Source organism: Mytilus californianus, unplaced genomic scaffold, assembly GCF_021869535.1.
Source record: "Mytilus californianus isolate M0D057914Y unplaced genomic scaffold, xbMytCali1.0.p SCAF_3, whole genome shotgun sequence".
NCBI classification, from domain to species: Eukaryota; Metazoa; Mollusca; class Bivalvia; order Mytilida; family Mytilidae; genus Mytilus; species Mytilus californianus.
Window position 1 is genome coordinate 29,368,196 of NW_026262679.1, and position 17,356 is coordinate 29,385,551.

General features: G+C 30.5%; 1 protein-coding gene across 1 annotated transcript in view; it reads right to left on the reverse strand.

Annotated features, from left to right (window-relative positions):
• Positions 1 to 17,356, reverse strand: part of LOC127734320 (transient receptor potential cation channel subfamily M member 2-like) — a 101,648-nt gene that overhangs the window by 46,017 nt on the left and 38,275 nt on the right. Inside the window, exon 10 of the mRNA XM_052244154.1 lies at positions 2,055 to 2,170. Within this exon, the coding sequence (XP_052100114.1) occupies positions 2,055 to 2,170 (116 nt within the window). The remainder of the gene's footprint in view (positions 1 to 2,054; positions 2,171 to 17,356) is intronic.

A 17,356-nucleotide genomic window follows, 5' to 3' on the forward strand; every position in this document is an offset into this window, starting at 1 on the left:
TTACACTTTGAACAAATAGCCCAAAAATATATGGGAATCTATTTATTTTTCATTTTTTCATCATTGGAAGGATTTATTTGCATTAAAGACTTTAAAAAATGGGAACATACGGATATTCCAATTCCGCATCGTACACATGTTCACTGCAGCATACATAGTCACAAAATTGAACTATTTAGTTAGATGATATTATCTATATAGAGGAATTTGAGGTAAAAAGATAATGCTTACTTCTTTTAATTATGCTTAAGAACCTTGTGTGTGTAGTCTGTCTCATATAAATAAAAATTAACAATCGGCATTAAAAGTAGCACATTTGCTTCCGATTGTAATGCTTATATTCAGTTGAACAATACAGAAAGAGAAGTCGTAGAACATTTTACTGGAAGCCGAGTTGATAGACTGTTTGTGTACTGGTAGCCAATACATAGTAAGGACCTTCAAATATTTAGAGGAAACCTTAAGCTGAGATGTGGTAGTGACATAATTATTTATGATATAACTCTCTTTGAATTGCAACTCCTTGAATGTAGAAAAATTTATAATTTTATTCTTAAGAACTTCCGTGTAGATTTGTGCTTCCCTCGGTTTTAGTTTGTAACCCGTATGGGTTTTCGCTTAATCGATTTATGACTGTTAAACAGCGGTATATTACGGTTGCTTTTATTTACGTCATACCACTACCACATGGTTGGCTGTATGTCGGTCTGTACGAATTTAAAACGCTTTCAGGGTGCTTGAATTTTTTTTATTTTATTCTAGAAATTGGTGTCTATGCCAAAATTGCGACAAACTTCTATAAAAATTATCGGTAAATTCCGCTTGTGAGTATTGCCAAGTTTGTTTCATACACGAATATTATTTGTATATCTATCCGTTGAATCTGTGTATACTTACATGGACGGTATCAGCTGATCTTAATTTCTCAACATAATGTTTTACTGAATTAAAATTCAAATGAAACGATTTTCTTTGTCATACTAACTGATGTTTTCTGCATTGAAACGAATATATAAAAATAAGACGGTGTGGAATGATTGCCAATGAGACAACTCATACCGCATAGTCAGCTAAAAAAGGCCACGAAATGTACTGTTTAAAACAAATGGAAACAAAAAACAAGTTTAGGAATTCCTTTCACATTGGTAACAAAAGATTGGATTAAAATAAGAGTCTCCTAGTGTTTTAACCATCACAACGGCTGCAACATATGGAGCAAGATCTGCTTACCCTTTCGGAGGTCATGAAATCACCCCCAGTTGTTTGGTTGTGTCCGTTTTGCTCAGTCTTTAGTTTTATGTATTGTATATTGTTGTTTGTGTTTTGGTTGCCTTTAATTTGTTCTTTGCCATGGCATTATCAGTTCGTTTTCGTTTATTTATACCTCTTGGTATCTTTCGCGTTTTTTTTGTTTGTTAGATATACGTGTTCGTTCATGTTGCTACTGAAATAAAGTTACACATAAATAGTTGAAGAATATCCTTTTAAAATCCAATTACGACACTGAATAATGAGAAGGAAGCAAAACATATCAATAATACCTGCAGACGTTCACATATTGTTGTCTCTTTATAATAAAACGAGGTTGGATGAAAATAGATAAGTACTAAAAACTGTAATGAACAGTGACGCATTTTTTGATAGGTACATTTTGTTATACTGTTCATATAGTTTAGGATCTAGCGTTTCCGTTAAATTTTTTATGTGTTTAAAGTGCCGTTGAAATCAAACACTGGTAATGTTAGCATTTTATTTAAGGTAAAAGAAACTATGTTCTTTTTCTTTCGATCATGTCATTTTGGGCAGTTTCATTAGCGTTTGGTCATCTCACGAAAACTGTATGCACCATAGTTTCGTTTCGGTCGTTATCCTTTTAGGAATTGGTCCACATACTTTAATATTGTTTGATGCCACGTAATATTTGTTGAAAATAAATCGGCCAATCGATATAGTTTATGCACAAATTGGTTTTAACAATTTCAAAATATAAAACTAAGCCGTCTGATATAAGAAAAAAGGTGTTCTAGCTACGCAAGTTCATAAAGGATATATACCTTTTCCTTATTCTGTATTGCACCACTTTCTTGGATGTACTGGTAGGCGATGTAGAAGTAAAGTGATAATGAGCCGGCCGTAATATGGAGTTTTTCCATAAGGCTATGACATTTTTCTGTAAAAAAAAACAAGTACATAGTATTGTTTTATGCTTTCCTCCTTCAACCCAAACAAACCACCAGAGGTTTAACATTAACTTGTATGAGTCAGCAAGTAGCTCATGTATTTTACATTCTATTGGGCAATGCATAAATGAAAAGAGAAACAAGAAGGTGAATTGCGATTTTTTTATTTATTCAGAGTAAAAATTGTTCTCATATAAAAATAAACAATATATACATTGTACATATACATTTGTATAATAAGATAATAATGAATGAAAAACATGAAACGATAATACAATAATACAGAATACAATAGCTTGGCCTAGGAAGGGAGCAACTAAGCCACCAGGAAAGATGTAATGAAATAAATCTTTCCTACCCCACAAAGGCCAAGCACTTGGCATAAATAGAAAAACATAAGTTTAATGCATATCCATATGGTAAACCTAAGTCATAACTGCTGTTCAAAAGAGATTTATGCTAAAACAAATTGTACGATTTGCTATATTAGCTATATTAGTTCAAGTTCAATCTATGTCTAAAGTAAAAGTGAAAATACTGAATGTGACAAATAATATTTGAACAGTTCTAGAAGTGATACAATACCAGCCCAAGCAAGTACTATAAAATAATCATTAAGACAATTTCCATGTCAACAATTTTTACAACAACTATATTACATAATCACCTTCAATAATAAGCTGCTTTTCTATAAATAAACCAAACAAACAGTGAAAATACTGAGTATAATAAATAATATTTGATCATATTTAAGTAGTGATACAATACCAGCCCAAGCAAGTACTGCCAAATACATATAGACAATAATGTCCTTCTAAACAATTTTTACAGCAGCTATGTACAATAAAAAGTAAAATCACAAAAATACTGAACTCCGACGAAAATTCAAAAAGGAAAGTCCCCAATCAAATGGCAAAATAAAAAAAACAAACACATCAAACGAATGGATAACAACTGTCATATTCCTGACTTGGTACAGGCAATATTAACCTTCAATAAAAAGCTGCGTTTAAATAAAAAAAAAACAAACAAACGGTAAAAATACTGAATGTGTTGAATAATATTTTAAAAGTTCTGAGTAGTGATACAATATCAGCCCAAGCAAGTACTGCAAAATAAACATTAAGACAATTTCCATGTCAACAATTTTTACAGCAACTATATAACATATTCACCTTCAATAATATACTGTTTTTAAATAAATAAAATAAACATACAGTGAAAATACTGAATGTGACGAATAATATTTGATAAGTTCGAAGTAGTGATACAATACTAGCCCAAGCAAGTACTGCAAAATAAACATAAAGACAGGTCTTGTCAACACTTTTTACCGCAACTTTATAATAATATTAGCCTCAATAAAAAAGCTACTTTCATATATAAATAAAATGAATTTGAGGAGCAAGAAATATTAATAAATGTATGGGTAAGAGGTCAATATAAGCATACATTTGAAATAAAGACTTAACGGCCCAAGCAGTTAAGTTTGATTAAATTAGCATGATAGCCTTTTGCTATGACCCATTCATATCTTGTGCATAAAAAAGTAAATTTCTTTAATTAAAGACACCATTTTTGGAAAAATAAGAATGCTTTTTATAACTTGTATCGACCGGCCAAAACATGGTCTATATACAATGTATATCTAATTATCAAATTCAATTGACCAAAAACCAAACACATGGTCTATAAGTAACATCTATAGCCTTAATACATAGTATATAACCTGATAAAAATATAGTTTATAAGTAACATCTAATGACCAAATACATGGTCTGTTACCAACATTTATTGACTAAATACATGGTCTATAAGTAACGTGTAATGACCAAATACATGGTCTGTTACTAACATCTATTAACCAAATGCATGGTCTATAAGTAACATGTAATGACCAAATACATGATCTGTTACTAACATCTATTGACCAAATACATGGTCTGTTACCAAAATTTATTGACCAAATACATGCTCTTTTATCAAAATTTATTGACCAAATACAAGGTCTGTACTTAACATCTAATGACCAAATACAGGGTCTGTTACCAACATGTATTGACCAAGTAAATGGTTTATAAGTAACTTCTAATGACCATATACATTGTTGATAAGTATCGTGTACTCAATAAATACATGGTCTGTTACCAAAGTATTGACCAAATATATATTTATAAGTAAAATCTTTTGAACAAATACATGTACATGGTCCACATAAAACGTATATATCATAAAATCATATACTTTCGAACAAGTACATGGTCAAACACAAATGTATATATTTCAAAATCTTTTTCTATTGAACAAAAACACGTTGTACCTAAAATGAATCTATCTAAAGATATTTTTTTTTTATTAGACAAATACATGTTCTAGATCTACATAGAATTTATATATCAGACATCATATACTATGTAACAAAAAAAATGAATATATCTAAAAATCATATTCTATTGAACAAGTACATGGTTTACATAAAATAAATATGTTTTAAAATCATATTCTATTGAACGAAAATACCTGGTCTACATGGTATATGAAATTTATATACATATCTCAAAAATCATATTCATTGACAATTACATGTAAAATGGTCTACATAAAATAAATATGTTTTAAAATCATATTCTATTGAACAAAGATACCTGGTCTACATGGTATAACAGATATTAACAAAAAAAACATGTTCTTTAAACACAGTAATATATAACTAAATATCAAAATTTATTCACCAAATACATGACCAAGAAGAAAATGTATATTGACCAAATACAATGGTCTGGTACTAACATCTATTGACCAAATACAGTCTATAAGTAACATCTAATGACCAAATACATGGTCTGTTCCAACATCTATTGACCAAATACATGGTTTATAAGTAACATATAATGACCAAATACATGGTATGTTACCAACCTCTATTGACCAAATATATGAATGGTCTATAAGTAACATCTAATGACCAAATATATGGTATATTACCAACATTTATTGACCAAATACATGATCTATAAGTAATTTCTAATGACCAAATACATGGTCTGTTACCAACATCTATTGACCAAATACATGGGCTGTTACCAACATCAATTGACCAAAAACATAGTCTAAATACATTGTATGACGAAATACATGGTATGTTACCAACATGTAATATCCAAATACATGGTACAATGTATGTTACCAACATTTATTGAACAAATACATAATCTATATAAAATGTATATTTCTAGCTAAAAATCATATTATTTTGATTAGTACATTTGTACATGGTCTACATTAAATGTATATACTTTTATCTAAAAATCATATTCTATTGAACAAATAAATGGTATACATAAAATGTATATCTATATATCATATTTTATGGAACAAATAAACGGTTTAAATAAAATGTATTTATCTAAAAAACAAAACAAAATTCTATTAAACAAATAAATATAAAATCAACATAAAATGTTTATAAATGTATCTAAAAATCAATTCATATTCTTTCGAATAAGTTTATATTCTACCTCAAATGTAGACATGTATCTAAAAACTATATTTTATTGAACAAATACATCGTCTACATAATCATGATAAAATACATAGTATATAAGTAATATCTTTTGACCAAATACATGGTCTATAAATAACATCAATTAGAATTATATATAGTCTATTACCAATAGATATTGACCAAGAAAATACAATGAATTAATAAATTTTAAATTCTCTTTACCAAATACATGGTATAAATTAACATACATGGTCTATTTGTAAATAAACTCATCTTAGATACAAGGATTGAAATTTTGTATTTGCGCCAGACGCGCGTTTCGTCTACAAAAGACTCATCAGTGACGCTCGAATCAAAAATAGTTAAAAAGGCCAAATAAAGTACGAAGTTGAAGAGCATTGAGGACCATAAATTCCTAAAAGTTTTGCCAAATACAGCTAAGGAAGTCTATTCCTGAGGTAGAAAAGCCTTAGTAATTCAACAATTCAAAGTTTTGTATACAGTTAATTTATAATTATGACCATATCAATGATAATTAATGTCAACACAGAAGTGCTGACTACTGGTGTAATTTATTCTTGACCCAAAGTGGTTAATTTTTTATTTGTAAATTCCATTTTACAAAATACATTTGTACATGGAACAACTTTTCAACATGATATTTGGATATTTCAAATATTCTGTATGTGTATGTATGATCTTTGCCAAATACATGGTTTGACTCTACATGTATATGCCTGATAATAACTTAAAAATGCCTATGAATTGAACTTGTGGCATATACTTAAATCATGTTCTATATGTAACATGTATTGACCATATAAAAATATACATAATTTGTATACAATGTCTTCATGTATCTTAACTTCAAAATCTATTGACTAAATACATGTACATGGTCAATGTGTAGCTTATTCTTGACCATATACATGATATCTTTTAACTGTAAATTCTTTTTACCAAATACATGGTATAAATTTATCTATGCATGGTTCAAAAGTTCTGCATATGTACATGTACATGTATGTACAAGTATGATTTGTGCCAAATACATGGTTTGACTCTTAATACATTGCTGATAAATATTTAAATAAACATATGAACTAAACTTGTGAAATATACCAAATACATGGTTTTTAGTCTGAATATACCTTTGAGTGCATTTTAAATTAGGATATTGGCTCATAAAATATGTTTGTAATACATGATAACCATGAATGTCATGCTTGCCTCATATTGTTTTGCATTATTGTTTATATGCATTATCATTATTATCATCATTTTTTGTTTACATATATCTATTTTTTTTAATTTTTATTTATTTATTTTTTTTTATATAATATTTGTTTATGTAAAACTGTAGGTCCTTTTATACAATGCGTCTTAAACATAAAATTCTTTTGAGCGATTACATGCATGACACGGTTAATTTGTGAATTTTCTTGACCAAATACATGATCTATTTTAAAATGTAAATACCATTTACCAAAAACATTGTATAAATGTATCTATGCATGGTTCAAAAGCTTTTTAAGTGTACATGTATGTACAAGTATAATCTGTGTCAAATACATGAACTTTATAAATATTCAAATAGGTACATTTGTACATGTATATGAATTAAACTTGTTATAGGCCAAATACATGGTCTTTATTTTATATTTTCATTTACTTATAATGTAAACTGAAAAATTGTGTCTCTACTCCTTTTGTGACCAAATGCATATAACTGAAGAATATGTCACTTGCACTTGTGTCTATTGTACACATGTTTATTTATCTTAGTATATGCATGATATGCATATAAAATATAAGACACAATTTGCAAACTGCATAATTATCTTTATTACACGTATCATTTTCTGGTCATGCAAACGTTGGACATAATAACTTGTATACTAGTTGAAACAAAATGATTACTCTACATTTTAAAATCTATAACATACATTTACATGTACAATGTATAGTATGGCAAGGCGAAGATTTGTATAATACATTTGTATTTCTAATTCCCAATTCTGGTAAGTGTATTTCTTCTGCAGCAAAGATTGGTTACGAGCGGTTCATAATTTTTAAATGTTTCCAAAACAAATGTTTATCATCATCCTCTCTTCTGTAAACCCAATCCAGACCATCATACATGTCTTGGGTAATATCAATTACATGTATAAAACACAAAATTACCATTAATCATTGTAAATTGTACAATCTATCTAATTAAATGATACATAGCAATGCTACAAAAATAGGAAGAGTGTGTAAAAGTAGGATTGGCAGAAGTACGAGTTGGTAAAAGTACGAGTTGGTTGAGTATGAGTTGTCCACAGTACCAGTTGTCGTGTACCCATACAAACAAAAACACTTACAACATTATGATTCCTTTGAAAAACTCACATTCAATCAACACTATAGTATGACAATGTATCTGGTTTTAAGCTTGCATCACACAGGTCTTTTCACCCCAGGTGCAGATCCAGGATTTTGAAAAAGGGGGATAGAGTCCACTGTAAACCACCGTTTGGATTGTTACTTGTACAAAAGCCCATTGATTTGTCATATGTGTAGCTACCTCATGGGATTGGACTCCTTGTTTCCCTAAAACCGCCTTTGTCTCATATTTCCAAAATTATCACCAAGAGCTAAAACTGTATAAAGTGGGTATTTAAATCACGTGCTGCATTGTTTTGCAATTTGTCCGCTGTGACTCCACCCATGCCATTAAAAATCACACGATATTGCGCTAAATTAATCCAGGTTGTAACATTTATGTCGTTTGTTGAAGCTCGAGTGAGACGTGAAATAAAGCTGTGTACTAGTTTCGAAACTATAAGTCCACATGTAAAGTGTAAAATGTCAATATGTAGTATGATGAGAACAAACAAACGAAGCCACTTCCGATGAAGCTTGTATAAATTCCACAGTTTCTGCGATGTTATGGATTATAGTTAAAACACAAACGATGTTTAAAGAAAATATAAATAAAAATAATCGTAAACGCTTTTGTTGCGGAATACGCTGCTATATATTAATGTTCCTATAATGTTTGCGATATATATTTTATATTCTAAGTCAATGTTCGTGTACACATAATATATTCAAGATGGCGAAAGAGCTCCTACTCATCATCAATATTTCATCAGTTCAACCGAATTATGCACGAACGAATGCATGAATAAAAATAATCTAGAGCCTTCCTCAAATATATCCAATCATTATAACTGTGTAAAAGTCCAAATAACGAATAAAACTTTAAAAAACCCCAAATAAAATTCTAGTTTACAAAATATCGATCTGTAGATCAGCAAAAATGTGTAGTAAGATACATTGTGTAGAAACTGACCAATGGTTATCCAACCAAAAGATCGTAATGCAGGGGTTCCCTAAAGGGTTTAGGAAAATGGAAATTTCCAATCAAATTAATGGTTTCTTTCGTCTGCATGAAAATAGTTATTAAAATAACTTGCCTATAATGCAAAATTAGGAATATATGTAAGTACAAAAAGACGTCTTATAAATTCCATAAAATGGTTTTAACCTTTCCCTTATATATACAGTAGACATAAACCAATGTAACAGAAAGGCTGAATATAAATAATGGATATTTAAACTCACAAGTCGAAGACAATCTGAGAACTCTTTGGCAAAAAAACGACAATAAGACAAGCATCAATCTGCAAAAAAAACCAAAAAAACAATACAGAAAACATAAAACTGAGCAACACCAACCCCACCAAAAACAGTTGGTGATTTCAGGCACAACTGAAGAGTAAACATATCCTGCTCCACCATGTGAAAACCGGTAAGTTGCTTATTTTGGTACAAATTCCAATAAAAAGACACAAATGACTTAAAATTCAAACAAACATATAAATGAATCTTGAGAATAAAACTGTGTTACCATACAACATAAATGAATTGAAATTTCAAACAAATATACCAGTAAATTTGACATAGACAAAAGAGTTTTTATTGTTGATAGTACGTACCGTATATTACAACATATGACTTTCTCAATAAGGTAATATTAATCAAAATATAAATACAATGGTATTCAAATGAAAACAACACTAGAAAACCTTATTCGTCGAAATCGTACCTCTGGACCCATTTGCCTTAGGAACGCCCGAAGCTGAAACCCAACAAGCTAGACGCACGAAAAACGACCAACGTGCAAAGTTTTACGATCAAAATGAACACTATATAGTGTAAAGACATATAAAGTGAAAACTGTTCATTAAATAAAATGATACACAACGTCAGCAACTACAATATATAACCAACCTGTATTATTTGTAAAGTAGATACTTGATATTTCTCTTTTGAGTCTTTGTAATTTCCGATTCACTTTATAGGAAAAAGGACAATACGTTCTTATAACCCTAGGCATGGCTCATAAATTGTTTGCACAGACGATGACGTTTAACAAATTGTGAGTGGCAGCTGCAAGCTCGTATGAGTTAAAATGTATATTACATACGTGTGTGAAGATTCAAGTTGCAATATTGCTGCGAAAGACAATAATCATAAATTGTAATATTGTTTGTCATAGATTCTGAAAGACATATGAACAAAAAGTAAAGAATTATAGGTCATCGTACAACCTACAATAATGTGAAAAACCGAAGACTGTATAGAAAGCTATAAAATTATAAACCTGTTTTATACTATACCCAAAAACGAAAAACAATTATGTTAGATTGCAACTAACGACAAAATCCAGATACATCGTACGTGACATCAGAGACAGGTGCTTAAAAATGTGACGAAGTGAAACATATTTGTAAATGCTCAAACATTGGATATCCTTGCACAAAAAAAATGATTCTCAAAATGTGCATATAAAACTCTGTTTACCGCAGATTGGACACCGCTAATCAATTCAGAATAGCATATTTAACATGAACATATTTCAATTTCGTTCAAGTTCTTTGCCAGAAGAAGGTTTCGCATTATTGATTATTTTTGCAAGAAACAATAAAATGTGTTGCTAATTTCACAGTATGGGTTTAGAATTTGCAGTAAAGAAGTCATAACAACAAAAAAACACGCGAATACATATACAGTCATGAAATTATGAACCTATTTAAATATCAATAATCACTTCTTCAGTATTTTTATATCATACATGTATGTATAATAAATCAACTAAATTGCCCCATTGGCTAATTTTCATTGAATTTCGTATTTCAGAAAATCTTATTTTCAAATGATATTGTTTCCGTATGTAGAGTGGAATTATGTTTACGTGTGATCGTTATAAATAAATCTAATGCTTACTTAAAACCCTGAAACAGACGTCAAGGAGTGCATTAAAGGAAAAGATCAAAATGATTTTTTCAAACAACCAAAGCAAATATTGTTATAAACTGTAGTATTGTTATCGTATACGCCTCGATGTCTGTCCATTGTTAAATTAAGGCGACAGTATATATATATATATATATATATTAACTTTATTTCCTTCTGATTAAAGATTTTGCAAGTATTAACAATTTTGTACAATAATAAAGTATTTACATATTAATCGAGACATAAGAGTGATTGAATGATTTAAATGTCACATAATTAGAGTGATTGAATCAGTTGAATGTCACTTTTGAGTAAATGATAATATTTCTGAAGGTAAGTTTAATAACTGTTATAAAAAACGCTGCACATTCGATGAACATGTGTAATACAAGTTTTTGAGAAATAAATACTGTTATCATGATCCAGGTCATATTCCGTATCACATGACAAAAGTGTTGCTGTGAAAGAGGATGACGTTAGATTGTCTAGATAAACACTGAACACAATCGGATTAATACTTATTAAGTCCTCCCAAAGCTTCAGCCTTAAGTCTGATAGACGATCGCACATACACATGATATGTTCAATGACGTTAGAGAAAAGCTGTCCACATTTATCACATCAGAGAGGAGACTCCTCTGTTCGGATGACGGAACATAGGTCAACAATATATTTAGCTCCTTCTCTGAAATTAGAATTAGTTTTAGCAATAACCCAAGCTCTGTGTGGTACATTGTGTTTGTGAATTGTACGGAAAATTTCGAAGTCACTGTCAACTGATATTCTTTGTTGCCATCTGTTATTTTCAGAATTCGCTATGGAAGCGGAAATGTATCTGTTCCATACAGCCTTACTTGGGAAGCTGCCTGATTTCGTGAAATTTTCAACAAAGTTTATTAAATCATATTTCACGGCTATTCTGATTAAATCTGATACAAAACCATCTTGCTTTTTAGCACATTTGTTTCTAAATTCTAAAAGTCGTAGTAATAGTATACGTTTTGGTAGCAAGTTATTGTCCATCCTACATAGTCTTCCAAAAAATTGTAACTTACACTTGTCAATATAGCACTCCACAGGAAGCCAACCAAGTAGGCTTGTGCACTTGTCGGATCGTTTTCGTGCAGGAAGTCCTTGAATAATTTTACATATATATATTTGTGAGAACGTTCTTACATTGTTAATTCAGTATTTGATAGACCATAATAATAATAATAATAATAATATCTTTATTTAGAGAGAGTAACTCATTTGGATTACACCAATTTTCAATAAGGCTCTCTTAATACAATAATAATTACATTAAAAATAAACAATACATATTCAATAATAATGATAAATAAAGATGTAATACAATTTAAATACAATAAAAAATTAGTATATATGGCATTACAGTACAAATATCATGGTAATGTTAAAAGTACATAGATTTGTAGTTATGTTTAAATTCTAATACTGTGTTTGATTTTTTAATTGAATCAGGAAGAGCATTCCGTACTTTTGGTTCATTGTACGAGAAACTAGACTTATACAACTCTGTATTTGGTTTTGGAATTATAAAATTATCTGAGGACGAAAATCTCGTATTGTATTTTTGGTTTGCAGAAGCTGATAAAATAAGACTGGACATATATTCTGGAGCTAAGCCATGTTTTGCCTTATACATTAGTAATGATTTATGATAATGTATTCTTTGTGTAATCGGCACAATGTTACATTCGTGAAATAATTCGCTTGAAGGTTTGGTGTAATCATGTTCGTCTAAAATTATTCTTGCTGCCCTCTTTTGCAGTTTTAGTAAACTATCTAATAGAAAGTTATTACAGTTTCCCCATATTGAACAACAATAATCTAAGTGAGGTAAAACGTAAGCGTTATAGAACATTTGTCTAGCTTTGTGATTTAAATATTTCTTTATCCTTTTTAGTAACGCTAAAGAAGAGTTAACCCTTTTTATGATATAATCAATATGAGAAGACCAAGATAGAGATGCATCAACAAAAATACCTAGAACCTTTTCACATGTACTTTCTTTAATTTGTTGTCCATTCATAGCAATATTGATGTTTTCATTTGATGTAGCTGAAAGCTTCTGTTTAGAGCCAATACATATAGCCTTCGTTTAGATACATTTACAGCCATTTTATTGCCATCACACCAGCTAAAAATATCTTGTAAAACCGTATTAAGTTTATGACTGATACAACTTTTGTTTTGTCCAATGACTGATATGGTGCTATCATTAGCAAATAAATCGGTGTTAGGATTAGGATTAAGACAAAGGAAGATCATTTTTAAAAATTAAAAACAACACAGGTCCTAAAATGGATCCTTGAGGTACACCCGTTGTTTGTATTTGTAAGTCTGAAAATGTTTTTGAAATAAATACCATCTGATATCTGTCAGCCAAAAAAAATGTAAACCATCGTAGCGAAGTATAAGCAAATTTGTATTTGTTTAATTTTTGAATAAGCAGTTCATGATTGAGAAGATCAAAGGCTTTTGCTAGATCTAGAAACACTGCCCCAACAAGATCGCCATCATCAATGGCTTTAAGCCATTTATCCAATAAAGCTGTTAACGCAGTTTGACAAGAATGGTTTGCGCGAAAGCCTGACTGCATTTTATACAATAAGTTGTATTTATTAAGATACTTTACTAAGTGTGTTTTCACATGTTTTTCGAGGATTTTAGAAATGAGTGGTAAAATTACAATTGGTCTGTAATTAAAAACTTCCTGTTTTGAACCTTTGTTCTTATAAACTGGTATGACTTTTGCCAGTTTAAATGAAGATGGAAAAATACATTTTTTAATACTTAAGTTAAAAATGTGACAAAGTGGTAGTGAAATAGCATGAGAAGACATCTTTAAAAACTTTGCACTTATGTTATCAAGACCTGTTGCTTTTGATTCATCTAGTGCTTTTAGTTGTAAACACACAAAATCATTACTCATAAGTGGTATAGAAAAATACACGTTATCTGGTACATGACCCGATATGAAATCATCAAGTTTGTTAAAAGAACTAGTGTTGCTGTTTTGATTTTTATTAAGATTATCTGTGATATTTGTGAAATAAGCATTAAATACATCAGCAACGCTTTTCGGTTCTAAAATTTCCTTTTTGTTACAATCACTTATGATTTTAATACTAGGATGATTGTCAGTTCCGCTGACAGTATGTAGACGTCAATCTTTTATCCGATTGATTTGGCGGACTTTTTGACGTCACGGACGACTGTAGCGCCACCTAATTAATTCCCCCTGCTATTGTTGCTGATAGAGCTTGACGACAACGGACGTTTCCAAGGACTTGCTTTCCAACTGTAATGGATTAAGTTAAGGAAAGATGGGTGTATTCCGGATTTCGTTACGGATAATGCAGTTGCACGCAAAATTCGACATACATTTAAGGTTCTAGACATACTCTTAAATTCAGCATTTAATATAATTCCAACATGCTTGGTTGAGGTTACTACTGGAATGTCCGCTTCGTAAAGTTTCAATGGCTGACTGATGGTAGCACATTTTGAAGAACAAAATTTCAGTACTTCGCTTTTTGCAGATGAGAATCTGCAGCCCCAATTTTCACTATACGTTTGGCAAATGTCTATTAAATTTTTCATAGACAGTAGTGTATCTATGTTCATATCTCGAAAATCGATTAGGGAGAAAATCAACGTAGTAAACAGAAGTTGAGGGAATCGTCTGAACTCTTCCGACAATTAGTTATTCAAACAGCTTGTTTTACAACTTCTAATCGAACAGACCTAGATGCATGAGGTCCTACACAATAATGTAAATAAATTTGGTTTCGATTCTGTAAGGGGACGACCATTTGATATTCTGGGGGGGGCCAGGAGGATTTATTTTGGATGGGTTATTTATTTTTGTGGACCAAAAGGACAGATTATTTATTTTCTGCACTGTTGAAGCATGATTTTTCATTTTCATTAAAACAAGGGACTGATTATCTATTTTCACAATTATATTTATAATATTTGAAAACATACAATAAATTCTTAAATAAATAACATAGTCAATTAAGTCAATCAGAATTAATCATCATCCTCTGGAAGTTAATCTTCTGAATTGCAAACTGCATATATTGCATACGTACAAGGTATTAAAGCTGGGCTGTAACTAGCCTCTTTTAAAAGTTGTCAAACATTTTTGCCCAGCGGAGCGAGTCGAAAAAATAATCGGCGAAGAGTCTGGGGTTCGCTGAAGGCCCCAAGAAGCTATAAAAAAAATGGCGCAAATTATGCATTATGCGCGTTTCCCAAACCCTTTCTTAATCTGAAATGCAAGTTCTGTTTTAATTTTTTGACAATATTCTGGTCTCAAAGCAAAATATATAGATTCAGTGTAAGACTTTTAGTTTTTACGGATCAAAAGACCAATATGTAGGACAAAGCAAAAATGTTTCAGTTTGCAGAAAAACCTTTTATGCCTGTCAATTATGTTTTTTTTCAAATTAAGTTAAGAGGGGGCTGATTATCATTGATATAACTATGTTAAGTCAGTTTTTATAACACATTTCAATTACAACTTGATGTAGTTCCTAACTGGGATACAATTTAAAGTAGTTTGTAATAGACAAAAGGTCCTTAAATATAATAAAACTCAAGTTTAAAACATAATTACTAAATTACAAATAGAATGCAACACTAAGAGAATAGTCATAAAGAAGGGCAATCAATAAACAAAAGACAAACCCGGGAACAGGTAAAACACAAAACGACAAACATTACAGACAATCAACACTGAAAAATAAAAATAAATGAGAAACATGGATCTCAAAAAACAGGGGCTACGTCATAGGGTAAATAGAACTTGCTTCTTGCAAGACACTTGCCGTGAAAACAATTTGATATGAAGACAAGCTTTTGTTTTGAAATTTCCAACATGAGGCATTTGCCTCAATGTAGTTACGGTCCTGTAATAAAAGTGAGGTAAATGTTCACGAGACAATATACCTCAAGTGAAATGAAACCCATTTTCAAACATTTCAAATGCATTAATATTTATATTATTAAAAGATTTGGGAAGTTTTTCCCGAAAAAAATATGAAAAAAGACGAATTTTGGAAGTATCTGGTGCCATCTCATACTTCAGAATAGCATTTATAAAAATGGCTTAAAAGACCTGCCAAGTTATTTTCAATAAATTGTAAGTCAGGTTATTTATTTTCAAACTACGAACAAACCATTCATTTTTGTAATTATCAAGGCTGAGTTATTTATTTTCAAAATCCTCCTGCCCCCCCCCCCCCCCCCCCCCCCTAGAATATCAAATGGTCGTCCCCTAATTTTCCTACACTACGTAACATGCAAATGCAAAATAATAAATGTTGTCTGCTCAGTCCAATTAATTAATAAATCTTGTTATTTTAATAACAATAAAATCGTATTTAAATAGCCTAAATGAATGTTACATCTTTAGAATCAAGTTATGTGGGATTTAGTGGCTCGATCAAAACGTGTATAGATGAGATATATTTGCATGGTTGATCATCATTCGTAAATTGAAAAACAATGTATCATATGAAAACAAACTCTTTTATTTTAGTCGTCAGTTATTCCCTTTACATGTCTAAATGAAGCATAAATCCCTTGAAAAAAACCTTTCACCTTTCTTAGTTATATAACCGCGACCTGCCATAATCATATATAATGAATCGTAATAAAATAGTAAATAAGAACCATAGTAAAAAATATTTAAAAAAAAATTATACGACCTCCCGCTCTCGAGGTGAACACGCTCCCACGAGACCAGCGAGGAGGTCGGTAGTATAGAATATAATACTAAAATTAAGTACAATAAACAATACAGTTTCACAGAGTTCTCACAGTTCCTAAAGCTAGCAAAACATATCTAATCTAATTTACAATGTAGATACGTTACCAGTAAATGATAATGGAAACTACACGTAAATATCGATAGTCGACTTCAGAGTAGATTTCATGAATCAACGTTCTCTGCAAAATTTAAACCTCTTACACCAATTATTTGAGGGGTCCAGATGTTGCCAGTTGTTGCAAGGCAAAATTACTGTCCTTATGCAATATATCCTCATTTTTTGTGGTATCCAATATATCCTCATTTTTAGTGGTATTCCAAGTTTCACGTCCAACCTCACTGTCGACCTCCTATTGTAAGACCTATCTATTGTATTTATTTAAAATTTATGTTTTCTCGTCATAAACATGCATGAAATATTTGCAACTGAACGTAAAGCAAACAACAATCAATCCACTTCATAAATTATTCCATGTACATAGTACACGAAGACAAGATCTTGTACAATGATATAATGTAAAATTGCCATTTTAATCAATACTAAAGTGCAAAATTTTTCATGTTTTTTTTGGTTTTTTT